This window comes from Pogona vitticeps, chromosome 2 (assembly GCF_051106095.1).
Source record: "Pogona vitticeps strain Pit_001003342236 chromosome 2, PviZW2.1, whole genome shotgun sequence".
In the NCBI taxonomy this organism is placed as follows: Eukaryota; Metazoa; Chordata; class Lepidosauria; order Squamata; family Agamidae; genus Pogona; species Pogona vitticeps.
In genome coordinates this window covers 132,395,780-132,421,245 of record NC_135784.1, presented here as the reverse complement: position 1 = coordinate 132,421,245, position 25,466 = coordinate 132,395,780, and the positions used below count along the sequence as shown (strand labels likewise).

General features: G+C 40.0%; 1 protein-coding gene across 23 annotated transcripts in view; it reads right to left on the bottom strand.

Moving 5' to 3' along the window:
• The window catches only part of TNRC6C (trinucleotide repeat containing adaptor 6C), a 599,421-nt gene that overhangs the window by 74,501 nt on the left and 499,454 nt on the right, over positions 1 to 25,466 (bottom strand). For all 23 annotated transcript variants that reach the window (XM_078385974.1, XM_078385967.1, XM_078385970.1 and 20 more), the window contains one exon: positions 11,028 to 11,360. In XM_078385974.1, the coding sequence (XP_078242100.1) occupies positions 11,028 to 11,360 (333 nt within the window). The remainder of the gene's footprint in view (positions 1 to 11,027; positions 11,361 to 25,466) is intronic.

The window sequence follows — 25,466 nt, the reverse complement described above, 5'->3', positions numbered from 1 at the left end:
TTGGAGATTATTTATTCACAGGGTTGCCATACATCTGAGGTGACTTGATAGCACATAACAATAACAAGACAACACAAAGCAAGCAAAATAAAGTCTATTTAAGATGAATGGATCAATTTCAGTGCGCATTTTTGTGGATTATAAATTCATGTCTTCAACGATATATTACTTTCAAAGGTGCTACAGGACTTTGGATTTGTGTTTGTTTTGCTTTTGTTTGTTACACGTATTGAAACAGATCAACACTGCCACTTCTGCTCTTTATGCTCTTTGACACTGAACAAAACTGCTTTGGAATATGCCTAGCGGTTCACTTACCAACCCACTTTTATCTTCTATACTAGGTTTTCAAAATATACTTCCTTTTGAAAATAGTCAGGTATACTCCATTGCTCTTTCAAGATATCAATGCAATATGCAACAGAAGTACTTCTTATGCTCTGAATAGAAGTGGCAGTTCTACCAATGAAATAAAGAAGGTGAACTGCCTGCATGGAAGACCATCTTGGAATGCCACATAAATGGCATCCAGGGCCTAAACAAGGAGAAATAGGTATAAACTATATAGCAGTTGTAATACCACAAGCACCACTACTGATACTGTTTTAGTAAGTATGGTATGTATTTGCATATATATTATATGTATTACCTAACTGGATAGCACAGATTAATGGAAATCTACAGCATTTTGTATTTTAACAATTTTATTATTCATCTATTTCAAATTTACTGAAAGAACAAAATCCCTTCAGTTTCACTGCCTCTCACCTCCTACTTTCTTTCCTTCAAGCATACATCTAGTGTAGCATGCTCTTTGCTTCTCCACTTACATATTTAAATTTCAACAGCATCAGCACTAACAAAATCTTTTTGAGGCCCTCTGCCAACAACAGATTTCTTCCTACAGACATACAAACCCTTTGATGTGCCACCAAGAGACCAAAATCATTTCGCTTTAAAATTAGGAAGTATCTTGCTTTACAACCATAAGAAACCTGATGGCAGATTTATTTTCATATCTTATTAAATGCTTTATTCCTTATTGTTTTCATATGTTAGCCACTCCTGAGACTTCACGGACAGGATGAGTTAGGATTCTAAATAATGTAGACAGCAGAAAGCATTAATATAACTGATATTTGATTCTAAACTATGTCAAATGATTCCTAAAGGTTTATGTACAACTCCACACGAACAAATGATATGACAAAGACAGAACCAAAATACTGTATGTTGTTTTGTATGAGATCAGAACTGCTTTATGAAAGTAAACATTAAAATACGTACATTTTGATTTAAACATTTCACAGTAGTCTGTTTACCATCTGATGACTTTTTCACACACATCAAAATCTGTCTACAGTTTCCAAGATTTAACGAGGAAAGAAAAAAGGAGGACAATCAACAACTTAAGAAATCTTTGGCATTCAGCTCAGCTAGCAAACATTATTTTTGCTAGTATTAGGGATGTCTAATACACAAATAATCAGAAGTCATAAAATGGAGTAAGAGGTCAAAACAACTGGGAAAAGTGCTTTAATACTTCAGCTACAACAAAGACAGAGGAAAATGAGAGGACAATGTGTGTGCATGCACGCATGCGCACGTGTACACACACATGTTGCTAATGATTCTTGAACTTTATTCTTACTACTGCACATATTAAATAACTGCAGGCCTTTTCTCTCAATATTAAAGTATATGAATAAAAGGAAACAGGAAATCAGGGCCTAATCACACCCAAAACTTAACCAAATGCAAAAGCCAAAAAACTCCCAGAACTCAAGCCTCCTCCTCCTCCTCCTCCTCCTCCTCCTACCACTACTACTACTAGTAGTAGTAGTAGTAGTGTGCCACACAGTCAATTCTGACCTATGATGACATTTTTCCAGGCTATTCTAAGCAGAGAGCACTCAGATGTGGTTTACCATTCCCTTCTTCTGGGGGCACACTGGGACTGTGCAGCTGGCTCTACATACAGGAGACATAGTGGGGACTTGAACTTCCAGCCTTTGGCTCTGCAGCCAGATACATGACTCACTGAACTATCCAGCCATTTCAAAGCTCAATTCGAGAGCACATAAAATGAATGTTTTTCCTTTATCAATGAACACATTCCAACACAATTTGCATGAGGACAAATAAGACTTTCTGACAGATTTACATCTCAAATTTTCTAGCCACCAAGGTTTAGCTAATAAAAATTTGCAGTAATATACAGTAGAAACCCTGTATTCACTGGGGATCAGTTCCAAGCCCCCCCCCCCCCCCCAGGATGCTGAAAAACATGGATTATAGTGAAAACTATTATAATAGCTATGATATGCATAGCATGGTTTCTGACTCCTCCTTGTTGCCAGTTCTGGTAATGACATCATGGAAATATACTGTATTTCACTAGCAAACATAGTCTCTGGCTCCTTCTAGTGGCCAGTTTGTATAACTTCATCATTTAAAATTATGTATTTTTTTTTCTTTTAATATTTTCCGACCATGGATAAGTGAATCAGCAAATACTAATCCTATGGATATGAGGGTCCTACTGTGCTAACTAAACACTCATCAGTAATACACACGAAGACACACCTGAAGCATTTTAAAATGCATGTATTGGATAAGGGGTAGAAAGGTATTTTGAATTCCTGAGCACTTGCATGGAATGTGGGTGACGAAGATTTTTCTAGCCCCAACCTACATGTTATGTTCCTGTATGTGGAGCTGCCTTTGGAAGGTGTCAGGAAACTTCAGCATGATAATCTTCATGGGGGAAGCAATCAAATTAAGCTCTGTTCAATTAATAAACTTAGTAACAAATTCCCCTGCACATTTTATTGTACGTAAGATTTGTGATTTATAGAGAACTTTTCCAGAAAATATTCTTCAATTGTTGCCTCATCTTTGCTGAGAGAAGCCAAGCTTGAAGGGTTTTTTTTTGGGGGGGGGGAAGCTCTTATGTACAGTCAGACAGAATCTTATGTTAGCACAGAAAGTTATTACAGCCTTGTGTACATGTTGCTATAAGAGGGAGTTGAAGTAACCAAACCTAAACCTTGTTGCCTTTTATGCCAACATGTAAAGCACTACAACTCATAATATAAAAGCTGCTCAAACGAGAAGTGTACACCTTGTATTATTCTATTTCACATAGCGACCAAGCATATCTGGGGAGGGCAGCAGCAGTGTATGAAGACAAGAACCCTCATATCCACCAGCAATTGGTATTCAAAGATATATAATTTTTTGATCACACAGATTCTATTTCAACATCATGGTTAAAAATCACTGATACAGCACCATGTATTTCTCCAATTAAAGCCTTCTTTAAAAGTTTTGCTATCACCATATTCTGAAGCAGCTAATTCTAAAGATTAACTACACAAATTATAGCACTCCTTCACCTCTAACAATTATGAAGTGGGCATTTAAAAACAAGTGAACAAAATATGTACATATTTTACCATGTATGTTAGTAGACCTCCACTGTTCCCAGAACTAATCAAAAAGCCTGGTAACACAGTTCCACTTTATGAACTGATTCAAGAGGCCAATGTTTAGTGTGTTCTTAACATCTGTTTCTGTAGGGGAAAATGCTTTCACCCTTCACTTACATGCCTTGTATTGCATTTTATATAGCCTAAGCATTCACACTCATGCTCACTGGAAGCTGAGGCACTTATACTTTGGCCATCTCATGAGAAGAGAAGACTCCCTGGAAAAGACCCTGATGTTGGGAAAGTGTGAGGGCAAGAGGAGAAGGGGACGACAGAGGATGAGATGGTTGGACAGTGTCATTGAAGCTACCAACAGGAATTTGACCAAACTTTGGGAGGCAGTGGAAGACAGGAGGGCCTGGCATGCTCTGGTCCATGGGGTCACGAAGAGTCGGACAGGACTTAAGGACTAAACAACAACAAGCATTCACATTGCCTACATCAGCATAAGTAGTCCTTTTTTTAAAAAAAATCAAACTGTCATTCGGAAGAAATATACTCTGGTTTCCACAAGTTATCCCACTCACTTGTGATATAAATTGGCATAGAGCCTACTATCTCTCACAGGACTAGTTCATCCTGCTAAAATATCACATAATGCATTTGGAACTTGCATGGTTGCCAACTTACGGTCTGAAGTTTCTTAACGCAACAGCTGTCAAACATCTCAGCTTACACTAAGTGAAGGCATAGTTGCAAACTCAGATTTTGAGAAGCAAAGTCCTACACCTGACAGCGAAATCAGCATTCTATACAAATGGTTTGAACTCTTCTGGTTTCAAATCAGTGTGGAAACAGAGTAATTCACTGCTTTTTGAAAAACAGCACTGAACAGTTTACTCTGTATTAACTCTTCGGCCTTCATAGTCACACCTAATTCCTACATTCATTTTAATCACATAATCTGCTAATCGAAGGCAGACTGGGTGGTGCAGGAAACCAACAACTGGTATGCATGCAATTTGTATCACACCTCTGTGAACTAAGAATGGCCCAAGCTCATTGTTACTACTATGTGGGCAAGCACTAGGATTGTTGAAAAGGGAAGATGGGGTCAGGGTTAGAGGAGCTAAAGTATCTGCTTGCCCTGAAGCCCAGTTAGCTATAGGCAGAAAAAAACAAAACAAAAGCTATATAATTTGCAAACTCTTGTAGGATAAATTAAACTTTTACCCTGGAGGTCTACGGAATTTTTGTAGGATTATTTGGGGAAGTCAAACACCTAAAATCTAGGTCTGACAAATCAACCAAGCTTGAAGCAAGATTACATGTTGCATTATATTCACCTACACAGGTTACAAATAACTGAAGAAAATGAAAATTGTTATTGTAACAGGAGCTAATGTCCACATTACATGAATGCCAGAACAAATCTAAAATAACACAATGGTGCCTCACTTAGCGAGCGCTCCGTTTAGCGACAAAATTGCTTTGCGACGAACTTTTTGCGATTGCAAAAGCGATCGCTTTACAATGTTCCCTATGGGGTATTTTCGCTTTGCGATGACCGATCATCGCAAAGTGACCATTTTCGCATAGTTGATCGGCGGTTTCAAAATGGCCACTGGGAAAAAAACATGGCCACCTGCTGTTTTCTGGGACGGATTCCTCGCTTAACAGGCAGCGAAAATGGCTGCGCTATGATCTTCCCTGAACGGTGAGTTTGAAGCCCCTAGGAACGCATTAATCGCATTTTAATGCGTTTCTATGGGCTTTTTTATTTCGCACTGCAACGTTTTCGTTCAACAGCGATTACACTGGAACGAATTAATGTCGCAATGCAAGGCACCACTGTATATAAATCACTTAGCACAGAACTATAATTTACTGAGAATTCAATGTTGCTCCACTGTAAAAAACACAATTTTGATTAAGTGAACAAAACAGGTCTTCAAAACACGTGCACTTCTCTAACTTTAGAAGATACTTTATGAGAGTTTCTCAGCGTGAGAACTAGTTTGGCTGATAGCATTTGCTTGACACATCACAGGAATATTCAAGAACACCATTATGGTTTAACACCTGCTCACAATGCAATTTCAAGGGAATAAAATGAATATAATATGGAGTTGCCTGAATAACCCTTACTATCTGACAACAACAATTCAAGAAGCTGAAGATCCTTAAGTTACATGAACATGAAAGGAGGTGGTTAGCATTCCAATGTTTGGCCCAATCAAGATGCAACAAGTTCAAGCTAAGATATCTTGAGGAGAGGAATGTATACTTCCCTAATGTTACTTCTCTTTCCTTTGGGAGGAACGGCTACCACTTTGGGCACCATGCTTCTAAGGTATGTCAAGTTGAGAGAGGTATGTTTTCATAATGGATTTATTGATCTTAACCTGCATCAACACACTAATTCCTGAAGCCAAAGAAAATTTGGCATCATCCTACCTTATTTGTGCATACGTGCTCTTCTGTATCAAGACTAGGAATATTTTTAAGATCAAGGGTCACAACTGCTTGTGGGAAATGTTCCAACTACCAGGCTCTGCTGACTAGTAGCCTACAGTGCCAAAGCCCAATGCAAGTAGGGCCTATATCACTATGTACTCCCTCTTTCTTTCTCTTTTTTAACACATTCACCCTGCCAGGCAATCCATTAAAAGGAAGCTTTTAAAAATTGCTATGGGGCAGAAGATTGCACGGGCATCAGTGGTGGTTGTGGGTGGGGAGGGTGCAGAGTTTAGAAATAGAAATGTTAGTCAAACCTCATACCCAGCACAAGATAATCTGCTTCTTAAAACGTTTTCACTAGCATCCACTAAGGCTTTTTGAAAGGCTAATTGTTACACATGTGCAAAGGGGTGGACTCTGGGCAGATTGCTAACTACTTCCACAGGTTCCCTCTCGTTGTTGTTACTCTCTACTAATATTCTAAGCTGTAAAGTAGAAGAACAATCCTTGCTGATGGAAAATCAGCATGGCTTCTCTAAGGGTAAGTCTTGCCTCACAAACTTTTTAGAATTCTTTGAAAAGGTCAACAGACATATGGATGCAGGTGAACCAATGGATATTCAGAAGGTGTTTGACACGGACCCTCAGCAAAGGCTGCTGAGAAAACTCCACAGTCGGGGGATAAGAGGGCAGGTCCTCTTATGAACTGAGAATTGGTTGAGAACCAGGAAACAGAAAGTAGATGTCAAGGAGCAATTTTCACAGTGAAAAGAGGTGAAAAATGGTGTGTCCCAGGGATGTGTCCTGGGACCAGTGCTTTTCAACCTGTTCATCAATGACCTGGAGACAGGGATAAACAGTAAGGCGGCCAATTTTCCAAATGACACAAAAAATTTCCAGGTGGTAAAGACCAGAAGGGATTGTGAAGAGCTCCAGAAGGATCTCTCCAAACTGGGAGAATTGGCGGCACAATGGCAAATGCGCTTCAATATAGGAAAATGTAAAGTAATGCATATTGGGGAGAAAAATCAAAGCTTTAGTTATCAGTTAATGGGTTCTGAGCTGTCCATGACGGATCAAGAAAGAGAACTTGGTGTGCTGCGGACAGCTCAATGAAAGTGTCAACCCAGTGTGCAGTGGCAGTGAAGAAGGCCAGTTCCATGTTATGTATCATTAAATAGGGAATTGAAAACAAAACAGCCAACATTGTAATGCCGTTGTACAAAAGCCTGGTAAGGCCGCACCTGGAATACTGTGTACAGTTCTGGTCACCGCACCTCAAAAAAGACATTATGGAACTGGTAAAGGTGCAGAAGAGAATGACTAAAATGATGACTGGGCTAGGGCACCTCCCTCATGAGGAAAGGCTAGAGCATTTGGGGCTCTTCGGTCTAGAGAAAAGGTGCCTGAGGGGGGACATGATTGAGACGTATAAAATTATGCAGGGGCTGGATAAAGTGGATAGAGGGAAGCTCTCTTCCCTCTCATGCAATACCAGAACCAGGGGTGTTTGTGTTTAGTCGTTTAGTCGTGTCCGACTCTTCGTGACCCCATGGACCAGAGCACGCCAGGCCCTCCTGTCTTCTACTGCCTCCCGGAGTTGTGTCAGGTTCATGTTGGTTGCTTCGCAGACACTGTCCAGCCATCTCATCCTCGGTCGTCCCCTTCTCCTCTTGCCATCACACCTTCCTAACATCAAGGTTTTTTCCAAGGACTCTTTTCTTCTCATGAGATGGCCAAAGTACTGGAGCCTCAGCTTCAGGATCTGTCCTTCAAGTGAGCATTCAGGGTTGATTTCCTTTAGAACTGATAGGTTTGTTCTCCTTGCAGTCCAGGGGATTCTCAAGAGCCTCCTCCAGCACCACAATTCAAAGGCATCAATTCTTCGGCGGTCTGCTTTCTTTATGGTCCAGCTCTCACTTCCATACATCATGACAGGAAAAACCATAGCTTTGACTATTTGGACTTTTGTTGGCAAGGTGATGTCTCTGCTTTTCAAGATGCTGTCAAGATTTGTCATCGCTTTCCTCCCAAGAAGAAGGCGCCTTTTAATTTCAGGGCTGCTGTCTCCATCTGAAGTAATCATGGAGCCCAGGAAGATAAAATTTGACACTGCCTCCATATCTTCCCCTTCTATTTCCCAGGAGGTGATGGGACCAGTGGCCATGATCTTAGTTTTTTTGATGTTGAGTTTCAGACCGTTTTTTGCACTCTCCTCTTTCACTCTCATTACAAGGTTCTTTAATTCCTCCTCACTTTCTGCCATCAGAGTGGTATCATCTGCATATCGGAGGTTGTTGATATTTCTTCCGGCAAACTTAATTCCGGCTTGGGTTTCTTCCAGTCCAGCCTTCCGCATGATGTATTCTGCATATAAGTTAAATAAGCTGGGGGACAATATACAGCCTTGCCGTACTCCTTTCCCAATTTTGAACCACTCAGTTGTTCCATGACCAGTTCTAACTGTTGCTTCCTGTCCCACATATAGGTTTCTCAGGAGACAGATAAAGTGGTCAGGCACTCCCATTTCTTTAAGAACTTGCCATAGTTTGCTGTGGTCCACACAGTCAAAGGCTTTCGCATAGTCAATGAAGCAGAAGTAGATATTTTTCTGGAACTCTCTGGCTTTCTCCATAATCCAGCGCAAGTTAGCAATTTGGTCTCGAGTTCCTCTGCCTCTTCGGAATCCAGCTTGTACTTCTGGGAGTTCTCGGTCCACATACTGCTGAAGCCTACCTTGGAGGATTTTGAGCATAACCTTGCTAGCGTGCGAAATGAGTGCAATTGTACGGTAGTTGGAGCATTCTTTGGCACTGCCTTTCTTTGGGATTGGGATGTAGACTGATCTTTTCCAATCCTCTGGCCACTGTTGAGTTTTCCAAACTTGCTGGCATATTGAATGTAGCACCTTAACAGCATCATCTTTCAAGATTTTAAATAGTTCAATTGGAATGCCATCACCTCCACTGGCCTTGTTGTTAGCCAGGCTTTCTAAGGCCCACTTGACTTCGCTCTCCAGGATGTCTGGCTCAAGGTCAGCAACTACATTGTCTGGGTTGTCCGGGATATCCAAATCTTTCTGATATAATTCCTCTGTGTATTCTTGACGTCTTCTGCTTCTATTAGGTCCCTTCCATTTTTGTCTTTTATCATGTTCATCTTTGCGCAAAATGTTCCTCTAATATGTCCAATTTTCCCGAACAGATCTCTGGTCTTTCCTTTTCTATTATCTTCCTCTATTTCTTTGCATTGTTCATTTAAGAAGGCCCTCTTATCTCTCCTTGCTATTCTTTGGAAGTCTGCATTCAATTTTCTGTAGCTTTCCCTATCTCCCTTGCATTTTGCTTCCCTTCTCCTCTCTGCTATTTCTAAGGCCTCGTTGGACAGCCACTTTGCTTTCTTGCATTTCCTTTTCTTTGGGATGGTTTTCGTTGCTGCCTCCTGGACAATGTTACGAGCCTCTATCCAAAGTTCTTCAGGCACTCTGTCCACCAAATCTAGTTCCTTAAATCTGTTCTTTACTTCCACTGTGTATTCATAAGGGATTTGGTTTAGATTATACCTGAGTGGCCCAGTGGTTTTTCCTAATCTCTTCAGTCTAAGCTTGAATTTTGCTATGAGAAGCTGATGATCAGAACCGCAGTCAGCTCCAGGTCTTGTTTTTGCTGACTGTATAGAGCTTCTCCATCTTTGGCTGCAGAGAATATAATCAATCTGATTTCGATATTGCCCATCTGGTGATTTCCATGTATAGAGTCGCCTCTTGTGTTGTTGGAAAAGAGTGTTTGTGATGACCAGCTTATTCTCTTGACAAAACTCTATTAGCCTTTGTCCTGCTTCGTTCTGAACTCCAAAGCCAAACTTCCCTGTTGTTCCTTTTATCTCTTGGCTCCCTACTTTAGCATTCCAGTCCCCTAGAACCAGGGGACATCCACTCAAATTGAGTGTTGGGAGAGTGAGAACGGACACAAGAAAATATTTCTTGACCCAGCATGTTGTTAGTGGAACTCCTTGCCACAGGACATATCCTGGCATCTGGCCTAGCTGCCTTTAAAAGGGAATTGGACAGATTTCTAGAGGAAAAGTCCATTGCAGGTTACAAGCCATGATGGGCATGTATCATCTCCAGACCTAAAAGGAAAGGGTCTCCAAATGCCAGATGCAGGGGAGGGGTATCAGGAGACAGGTCTCTAGTTGTCTCTTGTGCTCCCAGAGGCATCTGGTGGGGCCACTGTGAGATACAGGAAGCCGGACTAGATAGACCCTTGGCCTGAACCAACAGGGCTGCTCTTGTGTTCTTATGTATTTGTTAAAAGACCTTCAGGCAAGAAGCTGATTTTATTAACTTCACCAATTTCACATGCTCTTAAGCTTTCAAACAGACTGCATTGGAAACAAACTCATTTATCTCAGGAGGGAATCCTTTTTATTGTGCCTGAGAATTACAAAGAACAAATCAAACTGATCAACAAAACAAAGGTGGAAATCTGTTGACTGTTTTAGAAAAACTATCATTAGCTTTACAGCAGACTTCCACTGCACTCCATTTGCTCACAGTAAACAATACGGGTAAACATATAGTTCAACAAGCTAGTATGTTATTTGAAACATCTTGCTTCCTAGCATAAAGTTTATACTCGCCATTCAATATGCAAGAAGATTTGAAGATGTCATTTCAGCATTGAACAAAGGAACAAAGCCTTATATAGTCTGTTTGGTAAAATCTCAAAAAAGAGGTCAAAATAATGGAGTTATTCCTGGTTATCAAATCTCTTCCAAGGCACACAAGGACAAAGAGATGGAAGGAGTTCTCACTGTTGTCCAATTAATTACAGGTTAGCACCGCTTAAACAGGTAACACTAAGTCTGTATGTGTCTACTCTTTAATAAGTTACCAATATTGCTTCTTTTTTTGTCTTTTTGAAGAACAAAGAGTTTCACGTCTACATTATTCACTCCTGTTTCCTAGGTGAACTTGCCCTTATAACATAGAACAGAACGAAATCTCCTTCTCTAAACTGGCACAGTGCTGTGAATGAGAGGAAGGCAATTCTGAGTTAAATATCAACTCTTTCATCGAGCACCTGAACAAGACCTCTCTGCATACAATGTACTAAGGAAGCACAACTCTCTTACCTGTTGGGGTCTGAGTCTTACTGGGGTGGTGATGTCCACCTGCTCCTGGCTGGGGAGGAGGACTTGTTCCTGCTTGTCCAGTACCTTGTGCTGGGCTCGTGCTGATCAGAGTTCCAGTCGGCAAAGGCTGGCCTCTCTTTAGGAGCTGCTTCTGTTCTTGTTGGCGGAAGCGTGGAGGCACCTCACGAGGCAGGTATCGGGATGCAGCTGGCTGCTGCCCATTGGCAGATGCACGCTTGCCATTGCTATTGTTAGTAATAGTGCTGGTGGAAGTACTGGTACTGGTACCGGCAGGTTGGGGCTGGCTTAAACTGGTCTTAATAGGTTCTGGCACTGTGGGAAAGAAGATATTAAGAAAATATTAATCAGGAAGAATAACTGGACGTAAGTTCTTTCAAGAGGCAGTCTAAGTGAGACCAGCTTTCATTTATATTCCCTTTTGCCAGGACAAGGTGGTAAGCAAGTAAACCACTCTGGTATACAAATTTTAAGTAGTGATACTTGTTGTTATATATGCTCAAGTAATTTCCAACTTCTGCTGACCCCAATGTTTTTTTTTCAGGTGAGGTGTTCATGGAGTGCTTTACCACTGCCATCTTCCAGCGAGTTTCCACAGCCAAGCAAGGATTTCAGCTCCAGTCTGATACTCTATCCATTGCACTATATTGTTTCCCTAATACAAATGTAAATGTTTATGCTAAGGAAGAATATACTGATTGGCAACACTGACACCTCTTAAAACAAAAGGGATGACAGCAAAACTACAGCATTTGTAAATGGTTTCTGAAACTCTGTATTTTATATTTAAAGTTGCATAATGTTGCTTATCCCCAGGACTCCAGATGCCTGTCACAATGGTCTATGAACAATAATAGACAAGCTAGGAAGGCCTCACTAGGGGGAGCATTACTGCAAGGATAATGCAATGACAGATAAACCATAGTGTTTCTGGTGGATACCAACCTAACTTCAGACTGAAGGGGCATCCCAGATCACCAATTATTGTGTGTGTGTGCAAAGGCATTTCATACAGATGGAATTGCTCCCTGAGATCACCTGTACTAAGGCAGTTTATAGCTTCAAAAGCCCAAAGCCAGCACCTTCAATGGAGTCCAAAATCTAACTGAAAATCAATATAGTTCCTTTAATATTAGTGTTATATGCTCACAGCGGCTGTACAAGGCCAATAGCTGGGTAGCTGCATTCTGAGCCAACTGAAGTTTGCGATCCAAATAGAGCTCTACACACTATCCATTCCACATTACACGAATACAATCTGAAGGCTACTACGGCAGGCATGAGAGTGACAAAAAGTACACTGAATCACAACAAGCAGAGACACAAGTGTTCAACATGTATCTTCCCTTACATTATGACACAGGGCAAGAGGATTTAGGCCATTAATATTCTGACTGTAACTACTACCAGCACAAGATTAACTTTCACACAGATAATAACAGAAGCTAAGCTTGCTGTACCTCTTTAGGAAGGCATTCCATTCTGCAGTTTCATGAGAAAAAACCATGTCCCCAATAAGAATGGACCTTTTCTGTTAACACAGAAAAGGAAATACACAAGAGAGGCTCCTTTTTCCATTTTTATATTCTTTCACTGATTACTAAAAGAGAGGCTCTTAAACATGAATGAAAAGAGGTACATGAAAGTTTCATGCTTCCCTGTTTCCCTTTTTTGTTTAACCTTTCTTTCACTCTTTATTTATCAAACTGCCTGGGAAATTTTTAATCTAAAAAAAGCATTGTGAGGGATGTTGTCAGCAAACAATCAGAACATCTAGAGGGGAACAGAAATGTTATATATGTAAAAAGACCTGGATTCCTTGGAACCCAGTGAGGAATGCTCTCTCTCTCTTTTTTGCTTCAGTTATTTCTTGTGGGTGTGCAAGCTCCTGGTGCCCTCCATCTTGGATTGCATTGCCTGCCTGCCTCTGTGCCTCCATCTTGGATTCTGCCTCTTTTTTTGTCTTTTTGTCTAGGTAGGCTTTCCCACATTTATATGATTATTTTGGTGTTGCTGCTGGGCAGCATATTTCCTTGGGATTATTTTCTGAATCGCCCTCTCCCTCAATTTGTTTGAGAATTTTCTGCTTCTGTGGTCCTTGGATTATTTTTGCTGCCTATTTGGCCTGCCTGGGGGAATCAACGAAGAGAATAGAAGATGGTGGGGTTGTTGATTATATTTTTTGCCTTTTATTTACTATTTGCCCCCTGTGCACATGGGGGGTACTTCCCAGTTGGATGTATTTTAAAAATATTATACGGTTTATTTATTTTGCATGTATTCTATTAAAGGCTTTATCCTGGTGAGCTTTTGGGGACTGTTTTGCTTGCTTCTGTGAGGGGTGCAGGGATGGCAGCTCTGTGATTTTATTAATGTGTCACTGGGCTAAGTGAGTGTCTGCACTGATATGATAATGATTTTGTTTGTTATGCTCTGTTGTCTGCTTTTGGAGTTGATAGGTTCTCTGTTGCCTTGCCTCTGTTTTTCTTGAGCATTTTAATCAGGTCTTTAGGGCTTTTTTGGACTAGTGAAAGAAAACACAAACGAAAATACAAAGTCAGGGACCTGAATGAGGTACACCCCTTCATGCACTGAAAATCAAAGAAGCACTGAGACCCAAAATGAAATAAATATGAAAATTTTTGCTGTACACATCCCCACCCACTCATTTCTCCATGGCACAGGATAGGGCTTTTGATGTTGACCCAAATATAACAGGAAGCAGGAGAGTTCTTAAGATACGTCAGGGTTAAAGACAGCATTTTGAATTTGGCCTGGAAGCAAATCTGTTACTAACGTAAATTAATAACGCCACACTTTTATGTTCAGTATAGAGAGTATACTTAGAAGTGTTGCTACTGCACTTTGACCCAAGTAACATTTCTGAGTGCTTTTCAAGGGAAAACCCATACATAGCACACCATGTTGTCTAATCTTGATGTAGCATAGTAAAAGTTCATATGGTTGTAGTCAGCAGACCATGATCAGTTGTAGTTTATATATTATGCTAAAAATGTTAAGGAAGATTAGGTATAAAGTTATCATAATCTTATTCACTTTTTGTCAAAGTGCAATGAAGACTTCACCTTGTATCTTCGAAATCAGCTACCTATATGTAGCTGCAAAAGGAGACACCATTCTTTCATTCGCTGCTCCTCTGAACTATTACAGAATAAAAATGAGTTTAAGTATTCTGCAAAAGTCACCTCAGCCCTTATGTTTTACATTCTTTTCAACTTCATTTGTAAAGCTCAAAGTCAATGTGCTGCACTACATATACAGTACATTTAACACAGCCCAGGAATGTGTACTCTGGGAATACAGATGAGACACGGACTTTGTTTAAACCTCTCCAGCTGCTCTAAAGTAGAAACATTTCCTAGATTTTTAATTGGAATGAAACCAGAGCTAGATCCCCACTGAGGTAATATTATCCAAGAACAATGAAGTATAAAACATAGAAACACTTGTATAAAGTTCACACAAAGATAGACAGACAGACAAGACACATATAGGCACAGACACGCACATTGTAATCCACTAAACTGGATACAGAGATAAATGAAATCATGAAGAAACTGAGAAGAAAGTGTAACATCACTTTTATCCACAATTCTGAAGCTATAACATGCTGAGGCAGCAATATTTTGCCGCAAGAGTTAAGATTCTGGAAAGTTTTATATGATGTATTGTCACAAAAGCAGAGCTGGAGTATTTGCTTGAATCTTTTTTGGGGAGGCATTTGGCTAACTAACTACTTTCATTATGTTATAGGGATATGGAAAAGGGGGAATATATCATCTGAATAGAACCATTTAAGATATCTACACGTAATTGTATATAATCTGAACTAAAACACCAAAATCTTTTTTAAAAACACCTTTGTTTTTAACACATTGCATGTGAACTAAACACATCTTAGGACAAACTTAAGTAAACAATCAAACACAAGCTACATAATGACAGAACAATCTTTTTCATTAAATAAAGTAATTAAAAGTATTAATTTTATTTTTTTAAAATAAAATCTTATTGTAATCATGGATGGGGCTTGGATCTGGGATGTATTTAAATACTTATAGCTAGGAATGTTACAGATATAATAATCAAAAAAAATGTACAACACTGGACATGTAACTTTACTGTAACATCCTCCCACCTTTTTATCACTTTTCCAAGCAGGCGGATTATAGTGGCCCCCAACTTTGAGTCCCCAGATATTCTTGGACTAAAACTCACAGAAGCCTTCAACACTAGCTGTGCTGGCCAGGATTTTTGGGAGTTGTAGTCCAAGAACACCTGGAGACTCAAGGCTGGAAACCACTGATATATAGGAACCCACAACTCTCTGGCTGCATAATCATAGAGACTCAACTGGGCATTGAAAAAGCCTGTATAGCTTGTCGATGCCCCTACAAAAAAATGTATATCCTTTGTTGGTTACACTGTTTACACTAATCGACAAGGATGGCCTTCAGTTCAATAAGGAGGTATATGTACATATGTACACATATGTGGATACATGCACACAGCTACCAAACTACAATATTTTGTATTAGCATGTGTTTGTTCAGAATATTGATTTGACAGTGCCTATTTTGAGATATCAGTTTTGCCTGAGATTCCATTTATTTTCTTTCTTTGCTTCTATCAAAAAGAAGAAAGGAGAGATGGGTCAGGATGGGGTGTGGGGATAAGAAATAGGAAACAAGCTTGTTGAAATTGGATTTAACATGATATCCTAACTCAATGCCTTAAAACCTGTAACCATGATTTAAAAAGCCAATCAACACTTTAGGACTGCAGTCTTCTATGTACTTACCTGAGTGTGCATTCCACTGACCTAGGAAGGCATGGATTTTTCTATAATGACTATTACACATTAAACCATTCACTGCATTACCACTGCAAGCTTCATGGATGCTATTTCTCAGTTATTACAAACAAAAAGAAACCCTTCCTTTCTACAATTCTCAAACTTTTCCTTTCTAGCATTGATATTTATTGACAGGAGACAACACTTTTAAGGCTTTGCAACAGAAGATACTGCATGCATCCTTTTCACCAAAGTAAAAGGTCAGTGTTTATATCAAAGAAATTATACATCTTAGATCTCAACACAAAATCCTTAGGCAGGAGACCAGGAGTACAAGAGTAATTCAGATGCGCATTCTGTGTTATGATGGTAAATCTTTGTTGTCTCATTCTTTTCATTCATACCTACTCATTTATTTATACCTGCCCATGTGTACACATCCTGGCCATGATGCACATCCTAGACCAGCCCTCCAGATTTCTATCAGACATGTCACACATGCTAATCTTTTTTGAAGTAATGAGACCAAACTTGGTTTGCACTAGATTCTGGCATAAAGCAACTGAAAATTGAACTGGTAGGGGGTGTTATCTACACAATGCAGTTTCAAAGGAGTTATCAAAATGGCTGAAAGAATGCAGTCATGTTTTTATTTTTATTTTTTAATGTGAACTTTCTGCCTGGCACATTTATCCCTTTTAAGCTACAGTAGACTTCACAGATGTTATTGTTTAAGAGTCCTAAAGGAGAAAATACATACATTTCCCTATGGTTACATGGAAACACAGCATTCTCAACAAAAACAATGAATGTCATGTGCCAAAAGACCATAGCAATCAATTTGTATGTAGAGGAAGTCTTGGGGGGGGGGGGGAGAGAAGAGTATCATATGACCACGGAAAGGAAGACTGGATGGCAAAAAGAATTGTGGAGGAAGATTACTATAGAAGGGAGATTCTAAGTACTGTATTACAAAAGTTAAAACTTCTGTCTGCAAGTAAAGATACAATTCTGCAACAAACCAATAGTCTACTAACCTTCTAGAAACAGTTACTATTTTTACTACTAAATTTTCAAAGAAGTTGAGAATGAAAGAAACATTCTAAAAATATACATTAATATTGAGGTAGGGAAAATTTGTGTTCACTTCCTGCACTCAAATGGCATTCTTTTAAAAGGTTGTTTCATTCAGAGGCAATGTTAAATTATAGTTCAGCACCAAGAAATTGAGCCGACAAGAGACCCAACTCATGCACTGCCACCTCCTTCCTCCTCTTCCAAAATTGGCAACAAGCAGAGAACTTCTTGTAGTTTCCAATTATCTCAAGTTTTCCTTATTTGTTCCATCAAGCCAGGATAAGCATTTGATTATCTAGATTATCTCAATTAACTGGAGTTCCAGCACATGGACTATTTCCTTTTCATGCTCTCTACTAGAGATGGGGACAAATAAAAAAAAAACGGTGATCCGTTTTGATTCGTGATCCGTCAAGGTTAATGGATCAACGGATATGAATATACGAATATTATTTGACAAATCTATCAGTCTTTACTTTAAACAGCTATAAAACTGGACCCCAACCACCTAGAGACACCATATTTGCAGGGAAGCTTCCTCAGATGTTTTTCTACAACTCCTGAAAGCTTGGTGAACATTGGATCGCATACCCCTGAGTTATATACTCGCAAAGAAGACACTCCCCCAGGAAAGCTCCCCCCAGATACTGGAACCCACAAATATGGATCTACGGATATTTAACAAATCAGCTATATTCGTCGGAAAAAACGATCCATTTTTATATCCATCCCCATCTCTACTCTCTACTGTTGCGAATTTCAACATCAGAGAAGAACTGGAAAAAACAATCCGTTTTTATATCCATCCCCATCTCTACTCTCTACTGTTGGGAATTTCAACATCAGAGAAGAACTGTTTACAGACCTTCCCACAGACTCACTAAGTTGTGTCTCCCTCTTTAAGTATGAACCTTTCTTTCCACCTCTGAACATGAGGGGAGTCCAAAAAAAATGCTAAAGCTTGGGATGACTTTCTCAGAGACCAATGAACTTCAACCTTCAGGAGGTTGTACTTGCATTATGTTTGCTTTGTCAAATCCTATATACCTTCAATATATTTTAATCCTTTAAATGCCTTTTACACTCTAAGGGTAGACTCTGCTATTCCAGCTGCATGAATTCCAAGTCAGTCCTTTTATAGGAGTATTACTGTCAGAGAAGACAGATGTTTTTCTTGTTAATGAATTCTGCCCACCCAGCAATCCCATACATTATGTGGCAAGCACGAAAAGAGCTCTTCTGCTGCCAACAGACCTTATGCTTTTTATAAGTAGATACCAATTAGTACTCCTCGTGCCTACAAAGTGTAGTCTAAACACTATTCTTTCCTGATCTCTGGTGAATCCTGATGAGCTATCTAGCTTTGCTGAGCAGGAATCAAACCAATAATAGCTATAATCCTTCCTTTTCCAAGCCCCTGGCAAAATGGAATCTAACATTATCTTACCTCTTAAGGTAACATTTTATTAACAGTATGACCCGAGACATGGGAGAGAAAACCCCAGATTGATTAAGCTATCTGGAAACAATTCTTTCTGAATTTCTGCAAAACGCCACTGGTCATCATCCCTCTGTAAGGGAAATACAGGACAACTGAATACAGATACAACAATGACCTTTCCAAAAACACTGCTCAACTTGAAGAAATTGTTCTCCTGGACTTGATACATTAGGGTAGCCTAACTTTTTCCTGGCACAACTACAGAATTAGCTAATGCTGTTTGTCCATGTGGCTTAAAATTAATCTTTTAACCTGAACTCCTTTTAAGGAGGAGGTTTAACTGTCAAAGGAATAAAAGGAATCACAGTGACAGACACAAAAAGTTTATAGGCACATTGGTTATTTCTGCAAATGATCAATAAACAAAATTTTACTGGCTTAACACTGTCAGTATCAGTATTGCTTGCACTCAAAATAAGAGCCTTTACTATTAGAGCTTTTGAAGGACTCAATGATACAATACGTTAGGACATCACATTTCTACTTTTGCATCTAACTATTGGAAAGGAAAATGTTTTGTTTTCAGTCAGGACTTAACAACAAGACCATAATGATTCTGCATTTAAACAACAGAACTGTTTTACCTCTTTCCCTGTAGCAATGAGAGCCACAATCAACAGAGCCTGACTTGCAGCTGAATTCAAGGTCAATATTTCTTTTAAACCTGGATCAAATAATTAATGATGGGTCAACTGTAGCCACTTTGCCACTGGTGTGGTAGAGTATACCGTATTTTTCGCTCTATAAGACGCACCTTTCCATAAGACGCACCGATTTTTTAGGAGAAGAAAACAGGAAAATATAATCTGTTTTCTTCGCTCCATAAGATGCACAGACTTTCCACCCCCCTGTTTTGTGGGGAAAAAGTGAGTCTTATGGTGCAAAAAATACAGTATATGTGTTCCCCTTTAAAAAGTGCTGTTAATACAAAGAAAATCTACACTTCGATCTTAAGATAAAAATGGACCTTATAAAGCCACAATCATTATGATTTTAAGATATGTAAATGTATAAAATGCATATATATTTAAAAATAATGTTGACAGCAGTAGTTAGGAAAAGAAGGATAATACATCTACTAACTTAGAATTAATCTTGCCAAAAGTTATTTATGGAGGTAATATTTTTCAATGGTCCTTAAAAATGTGTTCTGCTCTTTCAAAATCATTAAAAGGCAGTGAACTGTTAAAAAAATATTCCTGCCAAAATGAAGTTCACCTGCTTATGGAATTCAGAAGAGAAGAAGTTAGCTCCACCACCAAGATAAATTAAAACTTCAGAGATCACAAATGGCCCGGTTCCAAATTACCATGCTGCTTCGGATATCAAGTATAACAATGATTTGCATAAGGCATTTTAAAGTAACAAAGCATCAAGTTGTAACACATACTAAAATAAAATCCTTTGCATGCAATTTCATAACAGCCCTCATTGCCAGCTAAGTAGCTGTGCAGATTTGCTACAGCATTGTGGGAAAATGCCTGCTGCTTTGAGTGAATGCATTAGCTTTACTAATGCTTTCTTTACTGTAGCAGATCCAACAACTGACTTATAAACTGTCAATTGTTTTGAGAGTACCTTTCTTCTTTTTAATGGCATGCACTAGAAGTTATGGCGTTCTCCTGAATGTACAAAAACACATCCAGACACATCAAGCAAATTTTATAGGATAAAGGCATATCACGTGGCAGAGGCTGTGGTCAGCAGAGCCAGACTACAGCACTAAAATGCTGTGCAGCACACATTTAATCAGCCCCAAGGGCCAATCTGCCAATCTAAGAAAAGACCTTGCCAGTTACACTAGAGGCTGCCTGTCTACCCTTTCACCTGATCGTAATATATTGCCAAGGCTGTTGTCATTTAAGCAGCTGCTTGAGATACAGAAAATGAAATTTAGTCTACTGTCATTATGATGCAATTCAGAGGAATAGTCCACTTTTAACTACTGATTCTTCATTTCTAAAGGATAGCATTTTACTGTACTATTTTTTATTTCTGAACAAGATTTAGGAGCTGCAATTTTCCCTTTTTTATATAAATAGAGTCAGAGCTGGGTTATGGCTATGGATACAAAGAGAGCAAATATGGATTGTTTTGAGACATAAACCACGTTATCTGGATTTTTCTGATATTCGTAACAAACAGCAAAAGCAACCATATTTCTCGCTGCTAATAATCATACCGTATTTAATGGTATCTAATGTAATCATCTAATTTTAGAGAAACATATCCAATAATTGCTTACATATGAATTTTAATGATTGCAATCTCAGAGGAATCCCAACTCTACACAAAAGCATTAAGAAATTGTAAATGGATTTTAATAACACAATGAATGGGATCAGTCACCCAGGTTTCAATTACTACAGAAGCTCTTAAGCACAGTTCTGCCACAGAAGGAAAGAACACCTACAGGAGGAAGAGAAACTGTTTACATCCCACAGTGTCTATTTCTGTCAGTTCAAGACCGCCAACATCCGCGCTCGCATCACAGACAATAGTCTGCATCGTCCTACTCCAAATTTACAAAAACACAAATGTATAGATTTATTCATAAAGAAGGGAGAAAACCGGGACAAACAAAGCAGCACATTAGAAAGGAAAGAGTTAAGCCTAGCAATGCATTCTTGGCCGCTGCTGTGACAGGATTTATTTACAGCTTCCATTAAACACGGCAGCTCCATTACAAAGTGCTGTATGTGAGAAGAATTTTTGATTATACAATGCAAGTGCCTCACTGCATTAAACATAGCATGCCAATGTATTCTCCCCCTCCATCTGTAATTGGTTTGGGTCATTGTTTGATGGGTTTATGAATTCATTACAGGAAACAGATGGATCTCATAAATCAGAGCTATTCACCCAGCCAATCAAATGGACAATTCCTCCTCCCTCGTCGCCTTTCCTCTCCCCTCCCCATCCTTAATGAAGCCACTTCCTTCGCGCCCAAAATGGAGTGTGCAGGGCATACAGAAAGAGAGGCTGCAAATGCAACCTTGAAACAGGAAACGGAAACAGGAAACACCTTTTAACTAAAGCCAAGAAAATTAGCACAGCCACAAAAGAGACCCTCTCCTAGGTAGATACTGTACAAAGAAAATAACTTACCTGGTTCAGTTGAAACATTCACACTGAGGGAGAAAGGGCAAAATGTCCTGCTTTTTAGTATCTTGTATTGTTAAGGCTGAGAAAACAGTTGCATAGTCAAAATGCTTATTTCCCTCCAATTCCACTCTCCTGGAATGCTGATTTTCTTTTCAGAAAAATTACTTCCTTTGTCTACTAAACTCTTTAGTTTGACAACAGTGACATCTGCTGGTAAGAAAAAAGGTATCACCAAGGTTATATACGTGGTAAGGCTTTACATGCAAATGGCTCCATTAACTCCATACAGAGAAAAGCCCCTACCATTGTATTTTGTAATGTGACTTACATGAGTGGTGACTAAATGCGGGGTTTTTTTAAAAAAATTGAACATGAAATTGAAAAATATTCTCAACCATGATCTTTTAAAATTTTCAGTTGCAATCCTCAAGTCTCTTCTGTGCATACAGCGTCACTGGGATCATTCTGATTTAAAGACTCAAGCTTAACACCTCGGGCATAACTTTACTGCATGAAGGCAGGTCCACTCATTTTTGTACATGGGCATGTGGCAGGTCAAAAACAAATGAGAACCAAGCAGTTTGTTTAAGCACCCACCTGGGAATGCCATGATCTCCATAAGATATTAATGCAGCATAGAAACATCTAGTGGTTACTGCTGCTGTTTTCCTGATGTAGCGTATTTTGATAAAACAGTTCTTCTAAACAAGGTACATATGTAGACTTAACAGAGGCATGCTTTCCATTTAGGCTGCTGCCATTACAACAATGTATAGATAGCAAATACAGACTGGTACAGGGTAGGATCCACACTGGCAAGCTGAATTTTAAATATGTCCCCCCAAATTACCAAAAAATGTACTAATTTTACTAGGAGGTCTGATACAGTAAGGAAAGTTGACAAAAGACACTTACACATCAGCTTTATGGGACACATAGTCTTTTCTAGGCAAATATTTCCATGTCCTGCTTGGTTATTCAGTCTGGAATTCACACATTTGCCAAGGATGACTGGTATTTAAGCCCCAGTGAACATATAGTTAACTGAACTAGTCAGAGAGACTGATTCACTGGTTACAGACTGTCCTGCTCAAGAGTTAGACATATTCTGAAGATTGTGTTTGATACGTAGCACCAAGTCGTAACTGAGTGACTGACTGATTTACTTACTTACGTAAAATATGTTTGTCTTAAAAAGGACCCAAGGTGGCTTACATCATTAAAAGACAATACTGAAAACTAAAAACAGTATGTATACACATACTAAAAAGGATCAAAGAAAATGGTAAACAAAAAGCAACACTAAAAACACATTCAAACACTAAGGCATAGCAATCCATTTAAAGTCACTAAGGGAAAGCTTGCCTGAAAACAAACGTGCCTGTAGAAGGAGAACACCAGAGATGGGGCTAGCCTGGAATCCTGTAGGAAGGAGTTCCAAAGGCTGGGAGCAGCAACAGAGAAGGCCCTCTCCCCTATCTTCACCAAACACCACCTCTGAATGTGGCAGAACTGAGAGAAAGGCCTCTCCTGATGATCTTAACACTCAAGCAGGCTCATAAAAGGAGAAGTGGTCCTTGAGATGGCTTGTACCCAAGCCATTCGGGGCTTTATAGTAGGTGAGGACCAGCACTTTGAACTCTGCCCAGAAACAAACTGGTAGCCAGTGGAGCAGCTGTAACAGGGGTTATATGATCCCTGTCTCCAGTCCCAGTTAGCAATCTGGCTGTTGTGTTTTGGGCGTGCTGGAGTTTCTAAACACTTTACAGAAACAGCCTCATCTAGAGCACTGGTTCTTAACCTTTGTTACTCAGATGTTTTTGGACTGCAACTCCCAGAAGCCTTCACCATCAGCTCTGCTGGCTGAGGTTTCTGGGAGTTGCAGTCCAAAAACACCTGAGTAACAAAGGTTAAGAACCACTGATCTAGAGCACCTCACAGTAATCCAGCCGGGATGTAACTAAGGCATGTGTCACCATGGCCAGATCAGACCTCTCCAGGAATGGGCGCAGCTGGCATACTACTTTTAATTATGCAAATGCACTCCTGGCCAGTGCCAAAACCTGGGCATCCAGGCTCAGAGATGAATCCAGGAGCACCACCAAGCTGCACACCTGTGTTTTCAGAGGGAGCATAACTCCATCCAGTACAGGCTGCATCCCTTTTCCTTCATCTGCCTTTTGTCTGACCAAGAGCACCCCTCTGTCTTGTTTCAGCTGATTTATCCTCATGCAGTCCATTAGTGATACCAGACGCTGATCTAGTGCTAGAATAACTGTGACAAACCCAGACCTACTGGGATCTGTCACACGTTAACTAAGCTGCCACCAACCATTCCCTGTAAGAAGTCACACAGACCAGGGATGGATTTTTAACCAATAAAAGAATAAGGTTTATTTAAAACAACACACAGGGAAAATAAAATGATCAGGTGAATAAGATATAGTAACGTGGCTTAGTCTCATTCATACATGCATACAGTTTGGTTCACACAGAACCCTTAACTTGAAGCACAGACCCTGAACCTATCAGTTCTGGCTAACCAACAGACACCTGAACCTATCAGGTTGGTACTCTGACACACAGTAGTACCCTGTCTGACACACAGACTCCCACACCAGCTTCTTCTTCCCAGCTGCTGCTTCGTCTCTTCCCAGTGTCTCCTCTTCACCACACAGGCTTCACATATATATACAGTACAGCCCCTCCTCCTGATGTCCCGCCTTCCACTCCCCATAGGATGGAACTTTCCCTCCAAACCCATGACAGACAGGTAACATCAGTGCTGTATGTAACACCTCCCCTCTTTATAAGTTGTTTTGTAGGGGGAAAGCTAAGGTGCTTTTTCCCAAAAAAACAACCTGGATAAAACACACAACAACAGGTATACATACAATATCATACTTACTTATACTTACATTCTAAGTTAACCATAGCAATTAGGCATTTAAACATTTACCATATACATTACATCAATTTACCTTTATTCATACAAACCAAGTTCAAAAAACAGGTACATTTAACTTTTTGTCACCAACATATATACATAGTCCATGTTTCTTTCGCCGTCTTCATTCTTCAGGTCTTCTTGACAAGGCGTCAGCAACACAGTTCACTGACCCTCTGACCACCTTCACTTCAAAGTCATAGTCCTGTAGGTTTAAAGCCCACCTCATAAGTTTGCTAGTGTGGGTTTTCATTGTCTTTAACCATTGCAGTGGTGAATGGTCAGTGCACAGAACAAAATGTCTTCCCCAGATGTAAGGCTTGGCCTTCTGGATCGCGTAGACTATGGCCAAACACTCCTTCTCCACGGTTGCCAAATGTCTCTCACCTTTTTGAAGTTTCCTACTCAGGTAGGACACTGGATGCTGGTCACCATTCTCATCCTCCTGGCACAGAACTGCTCCTACCCCGCTGTTAGACGCATCGGTGTAGATGATGAACTCCCGGTCGAAGTCTGGAGCACGCAGCACTGGATACTGGACGAGCGCCTCCTTCAACCTCTGGAACGCCTCCTCACAGTCGCTGGTCCACGGGATGCGGTCATCAGCCTTCTTCCTCGTCAGATCGGTCAGCGGAGCCGCAATCTCGCTAAACCTCGGGATGAACTTTCTGTAGTAGCCCACCAACCCAAGAAATGATTTGACTTTTTTCTTGGTGTTGGGTCTGGGCCAATCACGAACAGCTTCTATTTTGGCCTCCAGGGGTTTTATCATTCCTCCCCCTACCATGTGACCCAAGTATTTTATTTCTGGGCTACCCAGCTGCAGTTTGTTCTCTTTGCAGGGCCTAGGCCAAAGCACTTCCTCCCCTGGGTCAAAGTGCCTCTCCCCGGCTCTCTGGACACACCAGGCTTTCTTTCTGACCTTTTCAGCTTGCAGGGTCTCTGCTGCTAGCTCTAGGTTTCTCTTTAGGCCAT